Source organism: Lycorma delicatula, chromosome 9, assembly GCF_047948215.1.
Source record: "Lycorma delicatula isolate Av1 chromosome 9, ASM4794821v1, whole genome shotgun sequence".
NCBI classification, from domain to species: Eukaryota; Metazoa; Arthropoda; class Insecta; order Hemiptera; family Fulgoridae; genus Lycorma; species Lycorma delicatula.
Window position 1 is genome coordinate 87,009,156 of NC_134463.1, and position 18,316 is coordinate 87,027,471.

At 29.1% G+C, this 18,316-nt stretch overlaps 1 protein-coding gene across 2 annotated transcripts in view; it reads right to left on the reverse strand.

Annotated features, from left to right (window-relative positions):
• Positions 1–1,471: 1,471 nt before the first annotated feature.
• Positions 1,472–18,316, reverse strand: part of Gpdh1 (Glycerol-3-phosphate dehydrogenase 1) — a 142,667-nt gene continuing 125,822 nt past the window's right edge. For both annotated transcript variants that reach the window (XR_012757570.1, XM_075374423.1), the window contains one exon: positions 1,472–1,841. Coding sequence is in view for 1 of the 2 variants with exons in the window: in XM_075374423.1 (XP_075230538.1) it covers positions 1,826–1,841 (16 nt within the window). In the remaining variant the exon portion in view is untranslated. The remainder of the gene's footprint in view (positions 1,842–18,316) is intronic.

An 18,316-nucleotide genomic window follows, 5' to 3' on the forward strand; every position in this document is an offset into this window, starting at 1 on the left:
AGTAAAGGCAGTTACTTTTATACAGATTTAAATACTAGATTGTGAATACTGGTGTTCTTTGGTGGTTAGGTTTCAATTAACCACACATCTCAAAATTGGTCAACCTGAGACTGTATAAGACTTCACTTCACTTACAATCATGCATATCATCCTCTGAAGTAATACCTGACGATGATTCTTGGAGGCTAAACAGGAAAGAAAAAACTTACTACTGACCGTAGCCGCTAGTATTGTCACACCTGGGTGAATTGAATATGATATGCACGTGTTCACTTTAGTTAGAATCATTGAATTAAATAAATGAAAAAATATTCTGCTTAAATAAAATTATAAATATTTTTAATTATATTGTGTGTTGAAGCTGTGCATCAAAAACAACGCGCAGTTGTCAAACTTTCCTGCCATGCGTCTAATTCCTGGCTTTAGGTGTGTGATGGGAAAGTATGTGATGACTGTGCTGTCAGCTTTTTTTTTTTATTAATGTATACATTTATCTAACATAGTATTAAATTTATTAAAACAAGAAAAATCATGAGGCAAAAACACTTACCAAAATGAAAAAAAAAATTCCAATGACTGAAATTTAAGTAGACAAGACAGTTTACTGAATTGGGGTTGGACAGAGAGAGTATATTTAACTAAATACTTCTCCAGCCACATAATTACAGAATAAACAAACTTTATGGTTTATAAAAAAAATATTTGTGGTTGTTGAGTGAACTAAAGAATGAACAAGATAACAATGCAGAATGCTGATTAAACAGTTAATCTTTTTGTCTTTGGAAGTAAATACAAAAATGTACAAATAAAGTAATTCACTTCAAGTAGAATTAATCAAGTAACTTAACAAACTTAAAATTAACTTTATAGATTCAGTTTTACACACTTTTCTCCAAAAGAAAATGTGATTCAATTAAAAGAAGATTAAACAATTACCATTTATAGCTGTTGGTATTCCCCCCCTATCTCTTTTTATACTACTCAATATTTGGTTTTTTGTTAATACATGAATAAAATATACTCACCATGCAGAATCCAAAATCTGTTATTCTGATAACAAAACAATTAATATAATATCAATGGCAGTGAACATAATCTTTCCCTGGAAAAAAGTATTTGGAGTACCAAATAACTGGGATATTTATAACAGGTGAATGAAATCTGTATTCATTAACCAATAATGATGTGATTAAATGAAAGAAGTTGTGCCAAGCCAGTAATGAGAGTTTTCAATTTTAAGAAAATCTTCATACCTCCATTTACACAAGAACTGAAACCCAGGTCATGACCAGGAAGGCAAATAACAAATTTAAATTCTATCATAGGTGCTTTAATAATAATTTAAATCTACTGTAAGATTAGAGATTAGATCAATTTCAAAAATAAACTACTTTCACATAACAATAAAAACATTAAGAATAAGATAACAGGAAAATATAAATATAACAAACATATTTACTCAAAAATACACTCTACTTTTACTTTTTTTATTGACATGTACTCTAAACTGAAAAATATCAACAATTAAATCTATACATAAATTATTTTGTGTACTTTTCAATTCATCAGATGCTTTCTGTTTATAACTTACATTAAAAATTATATATATAATTTTATACAAATATATATATAATAATATTTATACTATTGTACAATATTAAAATTAATTCATCCTTTAAGACGTAATTACAATTAAAATTACAATAATATTGTAAATATATAATTGGCAATAATATCATAATTATATTATTGTACATAATGGCACCGCTATTAACAGTATATTTATATAAAATGCTATTTTATTTAATAAAAAAGTTGATTTTACTTAAGTATATTTTACTCTGAAACAAAAAAAGAACAATATATAAATTAGTTATACAAAATTTTAAAATAAAGGTAATAACTAAAAATAAACAAACACAAAACAAAGTAGTTCATCACAATAAAAATATAAAGCAGTGTTTGATGTAAATTACTTTTGTAGTGATCTCTTTATATGAATGTGCAAGTGTCCTAAGTGCATGATAAACCTTACAATCTCCTTTTAACTTTTTTTAAATTTTGACATGACCACCTAAATTATAAGATTTTCTTCACTTTATATGTATAATAATACTTATAAAAGTGGTTAGCACTTACTTATTTAAAATTAACAAACATGTGTGTAAAAACTAAATGTTTGATAAATTGGTTAAGTTAATTTTTTAATAATTTTCTTTCAATGCATCAATACCATTTGATCTAAGCTTTTCTCCAATGATCTAGAAAGCCTTCTTGGAGAAGTTTAAGTAACTTCAAATAATAGTAAAATAAAATAATAAAAATACTTTTACGGTAATTAGTTTTAAATTTATTGTTTTATTTTATAGAAGTAATTGTGTACTGTGTTAATGTTCATCCTCTTTTTTCCGAAAGCCATAAATAGGTAATTTTCCTGCATGGTTTTGTAATATTTCATATTTTTTTTAACTAAGGAATTTTTAAACTCCGTTTTACTTATTTAGTTTTAATTTATTTGATTTGATACATTTAATTGTAACTACAAAAAGTATTTGAGGCATCATATTGCTATAAATTAAATAACTAAAATTACATGAATGAGGCTCAATAACAATTAAGACAAATGGCAACAGTGGAAATCTATTTAATAGGAATTGTCTAACATTCACCCCTGACTTAGAAAATATCAACTATTTGATAGGAATTTCCATTATTATTATAACATTTTTGTTTATTTAATGTTGGCTCTGCTTCAAATGTGTACCATGGAAGAAAAACTAGTAGTTATAAGATTTTTACTTTCTGAAGACGTGAAACTAGCAGAAATTTATTTGGAGATGTTAAAATGATACAGTAAAAGGCACATTAACTGTGAATATTTTTATAAATAAACTAAACAACTTAATTCGGGCAGAAAAAGTGTCACTAATTTTTATCATAGTGGAAGACCTAGTAGAAGTTTTGACTGATTACTTGGAAAATCACATCAATGATGATCTTGCAAGAACAGATGCATAAAAATTTATGGAATTGCTGAAATTTATAGTGCGAGTATTGACATGTCCATTCAATTATCTGTGTTAAGCTGAATTAACGCAAAATGTGTTCAAGGTGGGTACCAAAACTGTTGACTTAAAATCATTAAGACACTCAAATTCAATTTGTTTGAAACTTAAATAATAGATTTTAGCGGAAAGTAATGCTTTTTTAGATTGGGTAATAACTTAAGATGAAACTTAGATTCATAATTTTGATCCAAAACAACAGAAATCTGAACATCAGAGAACAGAATGGAAACTCACCTGGAAACATTCAGTGTACTCATAACTGGTAAAGTGAGGCTAATAGTGTTTTTGACTATAAAGGTCCAATTTATCAAGATTATTTGGAAGAAAACCATACAATCAACAGTAAGTACTGTTGTAACTGCAATAAGGAGGAAATGTCCTAGTTCTTTCTCAAAAAGCGTAATTCTTCTATATAATGCTTGCCCCCATACTGTTCAAAATCTTTTCAAAATTTGGATTGGTAGTTGTTGCCACATCCACCTTATAGTCCTGATGTTTCACAATCACATTTTGTTTTGTTTGGTTCTTTCAACGAGTTTTACAGGGCAAAGAATTTGACAACAATAAACAGTCAAGAATGGCTCAATACCAAGATGAACAATTCTTTACTACTGGAATAAGAAAGCTTACAAAAAGGTAAGGCAAATGTAACTAAATGTGAAGGGGTTATGTTAAAACATAGAGTTAATTGCATTGTCATTGAATAATTAATCATTTTTCTACAATTACTTGTCTCTTTAATTATTGAAAAATGTAAGTATGTAAAATTTTCAGATGGGTGTCTGAAAAAGAACTCTGGGGTTTCAAGAACGAATATAGTTTTTATTTTGTAGCACTCAACAGTTTTTTATGAATAATCCTGAAGTGACAACAATTAGGTTTTAGTTTACACATTTTTTATCAGATAGCAGCTGCGTTAGATTGTAGCACAGGCCAAGTTTTACAAGCCTGGACTTCAGTAACATGGTGCCGCCACAGGAAAAAACAGTGCATGTACTGTTTGCAGAAATGAAATTGGTGACTGTCGTACAAAGAAATTATATATGAGTATCGTAGAAATTCCCTGAATGACGAAAGCATACGTAAGAGGTGTGAATTGGTTTTGAAAGGACACTCCAACCAGGAAGTCCTAAAACAAGTGCTGTAAACACATAAAGAATTCAATTGTCTTTCCAATGAAATTCAAAACATTCAATTTGCAGAGTTAGTTGTCTACTAAACATTCCTAAAAGCACTATCCACAATGTTCGCAAGCGATTTAAATTTTGTGATAATAAACTGCTGCTTCTCCATGAAATTAAACTTAATGATACCTCTTACATAGGTTAATTTGTAATAACCATGTTAGACTTATTTATGGGGATCGAAACTACCTGCAGCAAATCTTATTTTTTGATGAAGCAGCATTTATATTTAGTCGTGAATTGGCTTAATCATCAAGTATGAGACACAGAAAATCCACAAGAATCAGTGGAATTTGTCTGCAAATGTCCAAAAGTGAATGTTTGGTGTAGTTATCATCCATAATAAAAATTTGTTTGGCAATTTTGTTCCATGAATAGACTATTATAGGGATAATGTACTTGACATGTTAGAAAAAAGTTTGTGTTTCTGCAGAATGAAGACACAGAGGACCTAATTTTCCAACTGGATGAAGCCCCTCCACATCAAGCACAAGTGACTTAAAATCTCAATCTTCATTGAGTGATGACTTCACTCAATGAAAAATTCCCAGATAACCAGACAGGCAGAGAAGCACCCATCGCTTGCCTACAGTGAAGTCTTGATCTGCTGCTGAAGGATTTCTTATTTTAGGGCTATGTAAAAGGTATCATATATCAAGAAAAGATCCAGTCACTTGACCACCAGTGCCAAAAAATAACAGCAGCTTTGGAAGCGATTCCTGTAAATGTGCTAGCCAGAGTGTGGAATAAGGTGGATTATCGGTTTGATGTCTCAGCACTATGAATGGTGCTCATATTAAGTTACATACAGGTAAAAAAAAAAAAAAAAACTTTAGACTTTGTACTTTCATGTGTAATAAAACATTTTCAATTCTAAATAAAATAAAATAAATTTAATTAAAATTGCAGATTTTTATCATAAGATGGTGTAATGCTAAGCATAAAATATTGTAAAATGATGATGTATTGTAACTTGTCAAAGCTGGTTTTAATTTTTTTTGTTTAATTCTGTGTCCAACAATTAAGAATATCTTTTCTCTTTGGCCTTCAACTTGAAAGAAAAAAAAAATTATAGTATTTGTTATAACAGCAAACTTTTTAAGTGTTATACTAGGTCTTTTCAGAAAACAACTAAACCTTTTTAATTATGCGGCAAAGGAAACATTTTGTGACGTGCAGTTGGCAGCAATGTGTTCCACATAACCTCCTGTGTAACCACATTTTTAGATGTGTTTTGTGTTAATTTTAATGTTATTGTTATTTGAGGGCAACATGTTTAAGTGTTAGTAGTGATTTCAGGAGCAATGTAAAATTTTTGTAAGAAATTGGGGAAAACTTTCACAAAAACGAGCTTATGGAGAGGCTTGTACGTACTGTTACAAATGTTTTTCATGATTTAAAAGTGGTTGTCAGTCAACCAAAGATGACTCTCCACCAGGAAGGCCTTTGACTTCTACTGATGACCCGCGTTCAGAAAATCATGATCTGGTACGTGCAAATCGTCGACTGACTGTCAGAGAACTTGCAGAAAAGGTTAGTATCTTCATTGGATCATGCCATGACTTTTGACTGAAAGATTGAACATGCATCGAGTTGCAACAAAGTTTGTTTCTCGTTTCACAACCGAACAGCAGAAAGATCTCAGACATCTGTCGGCAACTTCTTGAACAAGCCAATGATAAAACATTTATGAAAAGGATCCATTATGGGAGACAAAAGCTGGGTATATGGCTATGACATTGAGACATAAGTTCAATCATTACAATGGATTGGCAAATCCATTGTGCTTTCTTGCAACGAGGATCTCCTCGTTGCAAGAAAGCACATCAGTCTTGATCCAATGTCAAAGTGATGTTCTCTTTTTTAGAGAACATGTGCTATAAAGGTGTTTTACAACAGTAATGTGATAAAATCGGCAAAAAGAGACCAGAGTTGTAGTGAGACAACTTGTGGTTCTTTTACCAAAACAGTGCCTGCACACTCGGCTTTGTTAATTCTTCAGTTTTGTGCCAAAAATCAGATGACTGTCCACTCTCAGTCTCCCCACTTGCCACCAAGTGATTTGCCACTGGCTCCTTGTGATTTTTTCTTATCTCTGAATTTAAAATCAGTGATGAAAGGACACAGTTTTGAAACTATTGATAATATTAAAGCACATTCGTCATGTACCTTAAAGGCCATTTCAAATGAAGCTAGTCAGGACTACTTCGTGAAGTGGAAACACTGCTGGGAAAAGTGTGAATAGGGGAGGGAAGTACTTTGAAAGTGACAAGGACCAATAATCTGTTAAATTAACAATTACAATTAAAAAAAAAAAAAGTTCGGTTATTTCTGAACAGACCTAGTATCTTATGAACCACTTAATTTATGTTAAACTAGAATTAAACTTTGTTTTCTTTCTATGTTTTATAAGGGTTTCATTTTATTTGAAGAAAAGTTGTAAGAAATGGAAAAATTATATTTAAAAATTGAAAGGTTTTTTGACCTGTTTTTATGGTGCAATTTCAACATTTTTATGCTTTTGTTAATAGGTTGTAAAAAAAAATTGATGTATCCTTAACATCATACTTTTGTGAGTTTAAATAATGATGCTTTATAATAACACAGTAATGTTTCACCTCTATATTCAATGAACAATACCATCATATTGGTAAAAGTATTGTGAATGAATAAATTTTTATTAAAACAGGCAGGAATCTAAAAGAAAAGAGTACAGTTCTTCATGTAAGCATGCAATTTAATGCAGGCATTCTACTTGTTTGCACAACTAATCTTTTATATAGCCATTTTTTTTTTATTACAAAATCCCTTTTATCAGCCCCTTTTTAACTGAAATTATTAACTTTATATGCACTTTAATACTGTTAAATAAATGCATTGCTAATTAAAAATAATTTTTTATCTTCACTAAGACTGAAACAAATTCTTTTACATAAAAAATCATTCAAGAGGTAAGAGGAATAACTTGATAACTGATTATAGAGCTTGAAATAAGTAAAAATGTTCATAGGTGTATTGGCACAGGGACTGAAAGCCTATGTACTAGCATTCTGCATGTATTGGCTCCTGTTACAAGCAACCTAAAAACACTGTCATTTTCTATATGTCTATTGTGATATGGTAATATATAAAAAAAAACAGGTTTTATAAACTTGCTGTAGCATATGTAATTGTTGAGTTTTTCTAATTTATATATTGGTGTTGTGATCTAGGCCTACTTCCTGTTGAATAGCAACTAATAATAGTAAAATCATTCAGGAATCATACATGACTAATGTGTTATTTATAAACTGTTGTAAACACAACATGCAATTCTTAGAATTTCATTTACTTATTTTTAATCTACTCTAATCATTGCAAAGTGAAGAATCATGTCACACATCAATTGTAATTATGTTCTAGAAATTGTTATTACAGAAACATTTATTGCGGTGTATATTTTACTTAATGAAATGAATAGCTGTTAATGATTTACTTTTACTATTTGTTGTGTTGTTTCATTTAAGGCTTTTTAATAAATTCAGTCATGTAAAATATTTCAATGCAGTTATTTTCTTTTAAAATGCTCAAGTTAGGAGGAAGAGGAAAAGGTAGAGTAGTTCATAGTCAGGCAAGGGAAATTGAATTTAATGTTTACAATTTATTTTTACAAAACAATGCCAGAACCACCAAAATAATAAGGAAAACTGAAGTGCTAAATATGGTTTGTTCAAGAGACAAAGTATCAAAACGAATGGTCCAATGAATTATAGTAGAACGGAAATCAAATGAAACTGAGAAACCATCTGTGTTCATTTTGCCAAGAAAATGTGTAAATCACCCCAGTATTGTGTGCAATTTAGATTCGTCTGACACAGATGCTTTGAGGTGTTTAATAAATAAATTTTATGTAACTGAAAAAATGCGGTCCTACTGTGAAGAAAATTACATAAAAAGCCTGCAAAAGTGAAATTTATTTCAAAGGGAGTGAAAGATCTTTAAGGAGAATATGCTGCTTCCTTCATCAAGGAATGTGAGGATATCATTAGATTAGCAACAGCAAATATAGGAAACAAGTTGAAAAGTGTATTGATGTCAATGGTAGAATTTTAGAATGTTTAATGTAAATTAATACAGTACAACCACATTTTTTCTCAATGAAAATTAAAAGTAATTTAATTTTTACAAATCTGTAACATTTTTCTGTTAAGTTTTAATAATAAAAGTTTTTTTTAAATCAATTTTTTCAGGATTAAACTTTTTACAAGTTTTGATAATAAAATTTAAATTTATGCATTTATTAATCATTTAACAAAGTTGTTGTACTTCAAACCTACATAAAAACATCTTTTTCATAACCAAATCTTTCCATTTTATGTTGTATATCATGAAACCTGCAAGACAGGACATATAGTTCTGAGATCTGTTTTATTTGAATTTTCAGGTCAAAAAACTTAAGAAACCATAAGTTGACCCCTTATATAACATCATACAAATTTTAGTATGACTTCATTTCACAAGGGAAATTGAAATCTGGGCGAAATTGTTCTCTAGCTGTAACTTGATAACAAAGCGTTTTCAGACATATATTTGCATGAAAGTCTTTCTTATTTAAAGCTCTAGAATTAGTTCCCAAATTAATTCCTTTCCTTCTGATTCTCTCTGTGATACAAATAATTTAACTATGATCCATACGTTTATATATATATATTTATTTATTTATACCTTTTTTATATATTCTATTATGAAAGGTTGAGAAAAGAGATGAAAACAAGGTAATTTTTATATAAAATTTCTCATATTAACACAGGTTTTCTTCAAATACAATGAAACCTCAAGAACAATATAAAAAAAGATAAAGTTTAATTAAGAATAAAGCTCAAACTTTTCCTTCAAATAATTCATAAGATACAATGAACCAAATTAAATCTTTCAAAAGCCAAGCTCTTTTACAACACAAACTGTAATAACAGAAGTCAGTTGTAAATGAATTACGACTAGAGTTTGTTAACATCGCTAAAACATCAAACTTGTGCAGGAAATTTTGCTGGTCAGTTTGTATGAATTATTTCTGATTTTTCTGGTACAAATTCTACAGACGACTGCTATTATTTTGCTTTTTTTCAATAAGTGCATTACTTTTATATTTTCCTGTTGTATTTAAAAACAGAACAGAAAATTGAAAAAATGCTTAAATTTAAGCATTTTATTTATAACATAATAAGATATATATATATATATATATATATATACATGCAGTAGCTATAATTGGAAATTCATAAAAAAAGATGTATTAATGTAGATCTATGTGTTTGAATAAACATTAAGCAATTTTTTTTACTGACACTCGCAGACACTAAGTTATTAATCTAGTATAATAAATGTCTGGCCAGTTCAAGTGTCCATTAGTAAAAATAGAAATAGGTGATTTACGAGAATCAATTGAAACATAAAAGTATTGAAAAATATGTAAGTCAAAAAGTTGCAATAAATTATGACAATAAAAAAAACAGCTATTATAATTTTTTAGGCAAATATTAAATCTATCACTGTCAGAGAAGATTCAATACTTTGTATTTTTAACAAATTAAAAATATGATTAATGTTAAGATTAGTAAAGTGCATAGGATCACTAATTTTGTGGACAACATATTTAAGAAACATTCAACATGGTACTTCTAATAATTTTAACTACAAGTCAGTAAAAGGTCGCCAGAAAACAGAACCATAAGTTAGTATCAAATATATAAAAACATTATATTAAGTTCTGTTAAGAACTAATTTTTCTAAAATTTGTAGAGAATCTTAATAAAATTTACCATTTTTAGCAAGTTAGATAATGTAAAATCAATGTGTTCACTGAAGGATAACTTATTATCAAAATATACACCTAAGTCTTTAACAGAAGATACCTTTTGTATTGCAGTATGATTCAATAAATAACTATAATCAACATTTGCAAATCTTCCAAATTGAAAATTTTTTTTAAGTCAATTCAAGTCATACCATTTTTGCATTGAGTTCAAATCAGTTTGAAGCAAGTGAATATCAACCAGATTTTGTAATGGGCTTAAACAATTTTATATCATCCGCAAATAATAAAAAATGTGAATACCGTATAACTAAATCAATATCAGTTATAAATACTAGTAAATCTGGATGACTAAAATTCATGCCTTATCCTACTCATGTAACATAAATAGGCTTAGAGATGATACAATTATCGATTTTAACATACTGAATTCTACTTGTAAGAAAGTGTCACCATTTTTAAATAATGGGCTTATGTAGCAAATTTTCCAAACACTAGGAATAGATGTATATTGTTTGTGGAGCTTATGAAACTTCTTATTAATAATTGCAATAATTAGTTCATTACAGAACCATTTTGGAAAATTACCTTTTTTTTATAAGTACTTTTGGTACATGACTACCAATAATATTGTAAATACATAGTTGCAATTCCTCAGCAAAAATTTCAACATCAGCATGATCAAAATCAATATTATTTAAAATTTAACTCTTATTTAATAAATACTGAATCGTTTCAAAATTTGTATTTTTATAATCTAATATGTATTTATCAGATACAAAATTAGAATTTAGACTCTTAGGTAACGTTATCTTTAGAGGTAAATTATATTTATCACAATCAAAAATTTCATGATAAGCAATATTAACACTAATGTCAGTAAGATTAGAAAAAACTAAATCAAGAGTATTACTTGATTCTGAGTTAGACAGTTGGCCCCGAATTGTTGGGGCCAATACATGCAAAATTGTAACAAATTATCTGATTGTAAAAGATTACAATTTGTATAAAAATGTGTAAGGTGAATAGCAGCATTTAAAAAATTTTAATTTTAATGTACCCTTTAGAGTAAGAAACAGTTTTTAAGTTTATCCATACAAAACCTGCCACATTCGTCACCTAATCATAATAATTTAACTATGGCTGCAGTGATACAATGAATATAGAAAGTTCACATTAGTCAGTAGATGGAATGTATTCAATTCCAACAGTAATATTACTATTATCATTAAAATGACTTTGAGAAAGATACACTTAAATGAAGTATAATATTTTTAGATTTTTTTTCAAAGCTTGCATATACACCTGCCCCAATTGTCTTTCGACTTGTAAAACTTGTAAAAATCGAATGGTCACACCTAATAATATTGTTCATTATTATATTAATGAATATTTTTAAGTATATAAATAAATATCCAAATAGTACAGACAGTCATCTTTGTGATATACAGGCCATCTTGTAAACTGACCGTTTCCATGGACAATAGTTTTCCATTTGTATTCGTAATTGGTCGATTTGTCAGTTTGTATAACATTAAATATAATTTTAAACAGCATAACCAACTACTTATGTAATTATATTTTACCATGAAAATCATTACTGGTTCTATAATAAAGGCATTTAAGAGATAAAAATTATTTAATATATTTTTATTCTAAAAAGAGGAAATAATGATTCATTCCCAAATATAAAAAAACCATTGCATTTAAAAAAAATATATCTCTTAACAGCAACTAACAAACATTTTTTAATATAAAATTAATTTATAATAAATTTTAAATTAATAAGAGTTACTATTAACTAAACAAAAATTAATTTAGAAAGAATTAATTCTAATATTTAAATGAAAAGAAAAAAACAGTAAAAAGTAAAATTATAATAGATTTGATGTTAAAATATGCAGAAGCTTAATGTAAAGAAACTTAGATGTTAATTTACAGATGTAGCTTATATACTGTACTAGATGTATAAGTGTAAACAAAAAGACAGGCAGTATTTAAGAGATAACTAAAACAACACCACATACAAGTATGTTATCAAGAAACTGTAATCCCTGATACAAGCTGTAATCTACTCAATTATTTTAATAAAAATAAAATTCAGCATGCAAAAAAACAATCAATCAGCTGCAAAAGTTAAAACACAGTTAATAGGTAAAAAATTAGTAATAAAATCTGCATAACACAACTATAATATATTATTAATGTACTTATTATTTGATAAAATCTATTTTTTTTTAAATGTGATGTAAAAATAGTAAATCCTTTTTTAACTTTTGTTTTCAGAGGCCTAAAAGATTAGCCAGATTGGTGATCACTAAATAACCAGAATTTTATATACAAGACATAATATTACAGATGATCTAAAAGATTTAATTAAGAATAAGTAAGTAAGGGAATTCATGAATATAGTCAGAAATAATACTGCACTCAGAATTAGCTTATTGTTTGTTTATGAAATTCTGAAGTTTCTACATATGTAGGGCAGCTTTTTTTCAGGACTAGGCAGCCTTTTTCTAGTTTGTGGAGCGAGTATATTTATAGCTAAGATTACATTCTTTAGTTGGTAAACTAGAAAGTTCTAATCTTGGAACAAAAAAATGATGATCCTGGGCACTGTTTATTCAGTACATAAAAAACAGCATTTATGAATAATTAAAATAATTATGAATTAGATATAAAATATAATAAACCAGAAGTTGAGAATTTTATAACTTAAGCAGCAATACTACAAAAATGAATGAAATAAGACAAACATCAAAGGTGGACTAACATAATCAAAAGATATTTCAAGCAGAAAACACTTGTATGAAACACATATTGAAGCAGAAGTGTGAAATGTTTAAAAGACAAGGTTTTTAAAATTAATAATTGGGGTACGTTTCAAATAATAATACGAATAATTTATGTTGACAGTAAATTTGTTATACAAGAAGTTTAACCATTATGTCTGAAAGACATTTATTAATATAAAGGAGTGACAATTTTATATTGAAAACACTGACTAATAGCTGAAAAGTTTAAATTAATATTTTTAATGTTTGGAGAATTGAGAATTTTGTGACTGTCTTGTAAGAAGATGAACTAAATGAGTGGTATCTTCCATAGATCCTGAGTTACTTAACTTTGTAGAAGAAACTCCATACAAGTAAAAATAAGGGAAGATTAGATTTAACACACACTACTATATCTGTGAACAATAGTACTGATTTTATACTCAACAAACTGAGCTCTTGAGCTCTAAAGGGAACTGAATTAATAATGTGAAAATTAAAATAAGGTACAAAATAGAATTGCTGATCGTAACTAATTGTGGAAGGTTTAATCCATGTCAACAAAAGAATGAAGTATAGTATCTAATGTGTAGTAGCTGAGTGATAAACTGGAAATAGTGATACAGATTAGAAATAGAACACCTAAGAAATGGAGGGAAGACAAGATGCTCAGAGGTCATTTTTCCACCATACTTCATCGTATGAGAGATATAATGAGAATATTTCATCCAAATCAGAAGACATGTTTGGCTATAACTGGAGCTCCCTTATTCTGCATGTATATGTTACGTATGTGAAAATTTGGGAGTGTGTGTGTATGTGTGTGTGTGTGTGTGTGTGTGTGTGTGTGTGTGAGAGAGAGAGAGAGAGATAGAAGCTGCAAAAGGTTGAGTTAAAATAGGACTTTACTTTATTCAGTCTATGAATGGGAAGAAAATAAAACTTTTTATACTAAAGAAATATTACCAGATTATAAAACTTTTGTTATATATAATAAATTACAATAAAATGTATTTAATTATTACCTAATAAACACGGGTGTGTATGAAGAAAGAAACTCATACTGATCTGTCAGATCCGATTAAAAAAATTTAAAAAAGAGAATGTTTTTTATCTAATATATTTATTATATATATATTACAGTTTTTCATTCTCTTGACTGAACAAATATTTTTCTGAATTTTTAAAATGTTTTTAAATTTTATTAATAGACAATTTTTAGAAAATAAAATGTAAAAAGCTAATAAAATTAATGTGTAAATGTAAACAAATCACAAATTTATAAAATAATATCATTGAAGATAAGATTAAGCCCAAAAATGTTTTGATGAATGTAAAAAAGTAAAGGTAAGAGTGTTCTCTAATTCTGTACTTTGCAGAGGCTGAAAAAATATTACATTATATATAGTTATTTAACATACAGAGGAAAAAGAAAAAATGGACTACAAAAATTTATTTTATATATATATATATATACAAAATACAGTACAGACTCAGAAAAAGAATCTATTTTATAGGTGAGTGAATTTTTAAATATCACTGTCAAGAAAATAACAATTGTTAAGATCTTTAAATTATTAACAAGATTTATCTGACACATTTAAAATAAAAAAAAATCATTCTCAAATGTAAAGATATTATACACATGCATATTCCCATAACAGCCACTAACATACAAATACCACAATACCTTATTACTACAAATAGTTCATTCATGTTTTGTAGGTAGGTCTACAATATAATAAATATTTTTTTAAATCTCCAAAAGTAATAAGATGATGGATAAATAATGAGATTAAAAAAAAACCTGTATAATTTAATTAAGTATTAAGAGTAAGTTTAAAGGCACAGGGCAAGATGGTACAGTATCAAGATCATACTCCAATCACAGACAGATTCTTAACGAAAACAAATTTCTAATTCAAATTTATTGTAGGAAAATATACTTTATAACTGTTCTATCTTCAAAGTAAGAGCTGTCAACATCCTAGTTTGTTATAATGTAAAAAGTGAGGTTGTCATTGTGGTAATATATAAATGTATAGGCAGGCTCAACGGACAGACTTCCTGAACTTAAAAACTTATTTGTTATAACAACATGTAAAATGACTGTTATATTATCTGATTTATTACTTATTGGTTATCAGATAATGATGCATAACATCTAAGACTGTATATATTAAACCGCAGTAGTGTGTTTAAAACAGGTTAGTTTTAACATTAAAAAAAAATATATTTAACTAATAATAAAAGGCATTCAACTACAAAGATCTAAACAATAAATGATTAATTTTTTTGTTGTAGAGTTGAAATTAATGTTCACAACATGAGCTTAAGAATTTTGATTTATATGTGAATCATAAAATATTGAAATCTGAAAATGAAGTAACTTTTAATTCAAAATAAAACATATGTCTATAAGCATATACAGCCAAATATACATATGTTTTTTAAAAATACATTAGCAGATTTTCTTACCAATGATTTGAGAATAGTACGAAGAACTTTTCCTATCATTACGATGCATTCACATAGACAATGTAAATATATTATTCTTAAGCATTTGAAATACAAGTTAAATAATTCTATCATGTTAGAATCTGTTTTTACTTGCTTGTACGAAGTAAAGGAATTATTGTGATTGTGAAAAATTTTTGTTTTCAGATTTCAACGGAAATATTCATTTTGACTAGTTTTGGCATGACGTCTGTATGTATGTACGTACGTATGTATCTCGCATAACTCAATAATGATTAGCCATAGGATGTTGAAATTTTGGATTTAGGACTGCTGTAACATCTAGTTACGCACCTCCCCTTTTGAATGCAATCGACTGGACCAAAAGTGTCCAAAAAAGCTCAAAATCTGAAAAACAAGACTCAAAATTTATTTCTGAAGTACCCAAAGTTTCAACTGCAGAAATGGAATCTCAGTTTGCTGACTGAATGTTTGGCATGTATTAAAATGTTTGAAAGATTTTTTTTTCAATTGAGATTGAAACAAAACAATTTTTTATCAAAAGTGCTTAATATGAGTGTATAAATCAAGCAGTAGCTGGTTTTTTTCTCCTTGTAATTTTAAATTAAGGTCATTCATATGTTTAGTTAAATCTGTATAAAATGATAACTTCTATAACCACTCATTGTTTTTTAGCCAGAGGACGATTCCTTTCATTCATGAAAATTTTGATTATTGCATGGAGCTCAAAAAATCACATAAAACTTTTTCACAGCTAAGCCAGCGTACCATAGTACAGTATGGCAAGTCATTTTCTCGAATCTCTTCAATAAACTCGCGGAATTGATGATGATTGAGCGCATGTGATCTGATACAATTAACAGCTGACATGACTGGTTTTAAAACTTCTGACATATTCAAGCATTTTCCACACAAAGGCTGTTGATGAATGATGCAATGTATGAATGGCTTTGAATCACCATCATTTTCTACGGGCTTTGATTCGAGAGCAACGACACTTTTATTCTTTCCACACATGTCTTCGCTACCATCAGTAGTGATACACTTCAAGTTTTTACATTAAAGATCGTTTTTCTGAACAGAATTTTCAACTCCTTCAAAAATATCTTCTCCAGTGATCGTGCCATGAATGCTGTGAATGTCAAAAAGCTCTTCCATACACTTCATAATTTCTATCTATCTCTCAAATAAAAAGTAACACCTGAGCAGTATCTGAAACATCTGTTGACTCACCCAGGGCCAGAGAGAACCACTCTAAGTGTCGATTTTTGTCAGACAATTGAGTTAATATATTTTCTGCAATATCATTTACTTTTCGAGCCACAGTGTTTGCTAACAAACTGATGTTTTTAAATAAATTAGCTTTTTTAGACACACTTCTGCTGCAATCATGTAATCCTTAATTCACAGTCAGTAAATGGTTTCCCATGTTTCGTTATTGAATGAGCCATGTGGAAACTAGCATGAGCTGCTGCTTCTTTTTCAGCATTTATTTTCTTAAACAACAATTGCTGAGATTTCAACCTGGATTTCAAAGATTCATATTTTTCTAACCGTAGGTTTCCTGTAAATTTGGAGTAATTCTGAGAATGTTTTGTCTCATACTGATATTTTATATTGTATTCTTTGAAGATTGATATTTTTCTTTGGAAATTATTCACATCGTCTTATTACTTGACTCAATCACAAAATATTAATATCTCCATTGCTCTTTAAATGTTCTGCACTCACTATCTATCTTTCATTTCTTTTCCAAATTTATAAAAATCCACACAAAAGGGACGTAACTTCAAATCAAAATAATGCCAATTAATACTATTAACAGCAGGGATTCTGAGTAAACAAAATGCACTGTATTTATCTTTAAGAGACTTTTAATTAAATTAAACACTTGTATTTTCACTAAACACAATAGTCGCACTATATTTCTCAATATACTTCAACTAACGAAGCATAATTGATGTTTTTACGTAATTCAGTCGCTCCCCAAAAGATGGGGATGTACTACAGTAGCTTTGCCACGTCCTGTACTTAACTTCTCTACTTTCCACAACATGTCATTACTATACATTTAGCATGGTTCTAAGTAGTTGTAACAATATGTAACACACAGCACACGCATCGGCTGTCTCCACTGCAATGAAATGTCCTTAACACTTGCCCGTAAGTACCAACTGAAATTGGGAACGGAACAGAGTCCACCCCCGCACCCTTTCTTTTCTTTTTTTTTCCTGTTTTTCCTAAACGGTAACTACCGTTTAGATAATACTTCAGAGGATGAATGAGGATGATATGCATGAGTGTAAATGAAGTGTAGTCTTGTACATTCTCAGTTCGACCAATCCTGAGACATGTGGTTAATTGAAACCCAACCACCAAAGAACACCGGTATCCACGATCTAGCATGTAAAAATAACTGGGTTTACTAGGACTTGAACGCTGGAACTCTTGGCTTCCAAATACCACCCCCGCACCCTGTGCCATAGATATCTCACTCACCTGCTAGTCCCGAAATGAAAATTTGCACGTAATTTAAAACTACAGTATGTTGGTATGATGAGCTAGCTAGGTCTTGGTCCTTAAAACTTAGGGAAGGAGTCAGTGTGGCCCTTACACTAAAAAGTTTGAAGACCCCTGGTAGATCACTGACAGGGACAGACAAGTTTTTTGACCAACTCGAACGGCTAACTCACGAAGAATGCCATTTGACTGGGGAATGAACTTCATGAAATATGTTCAGAAATTGATTGAATTGACTGTATGAAATGGTAACCAACCGTTTGAATTTTTGAAAACTTTGCACAGTCGGTACTGAAAATGTTAACAGAAGAAACAAAACAAATAAGAGTTCATTGTACTTGGGTGTTTCTCGACCATTATGAGCATGAGGGAGAAAAATTTCTCAACTCTACTGTGACTGGGGATGAAGCCTGGTGGCTTACTATACATTGGAATCTAAAAGGCAATGTATGCAGAGGTGGGATGCCGGTTCCCCATAGGCAAAAGAAGGCGTTTTTCGCC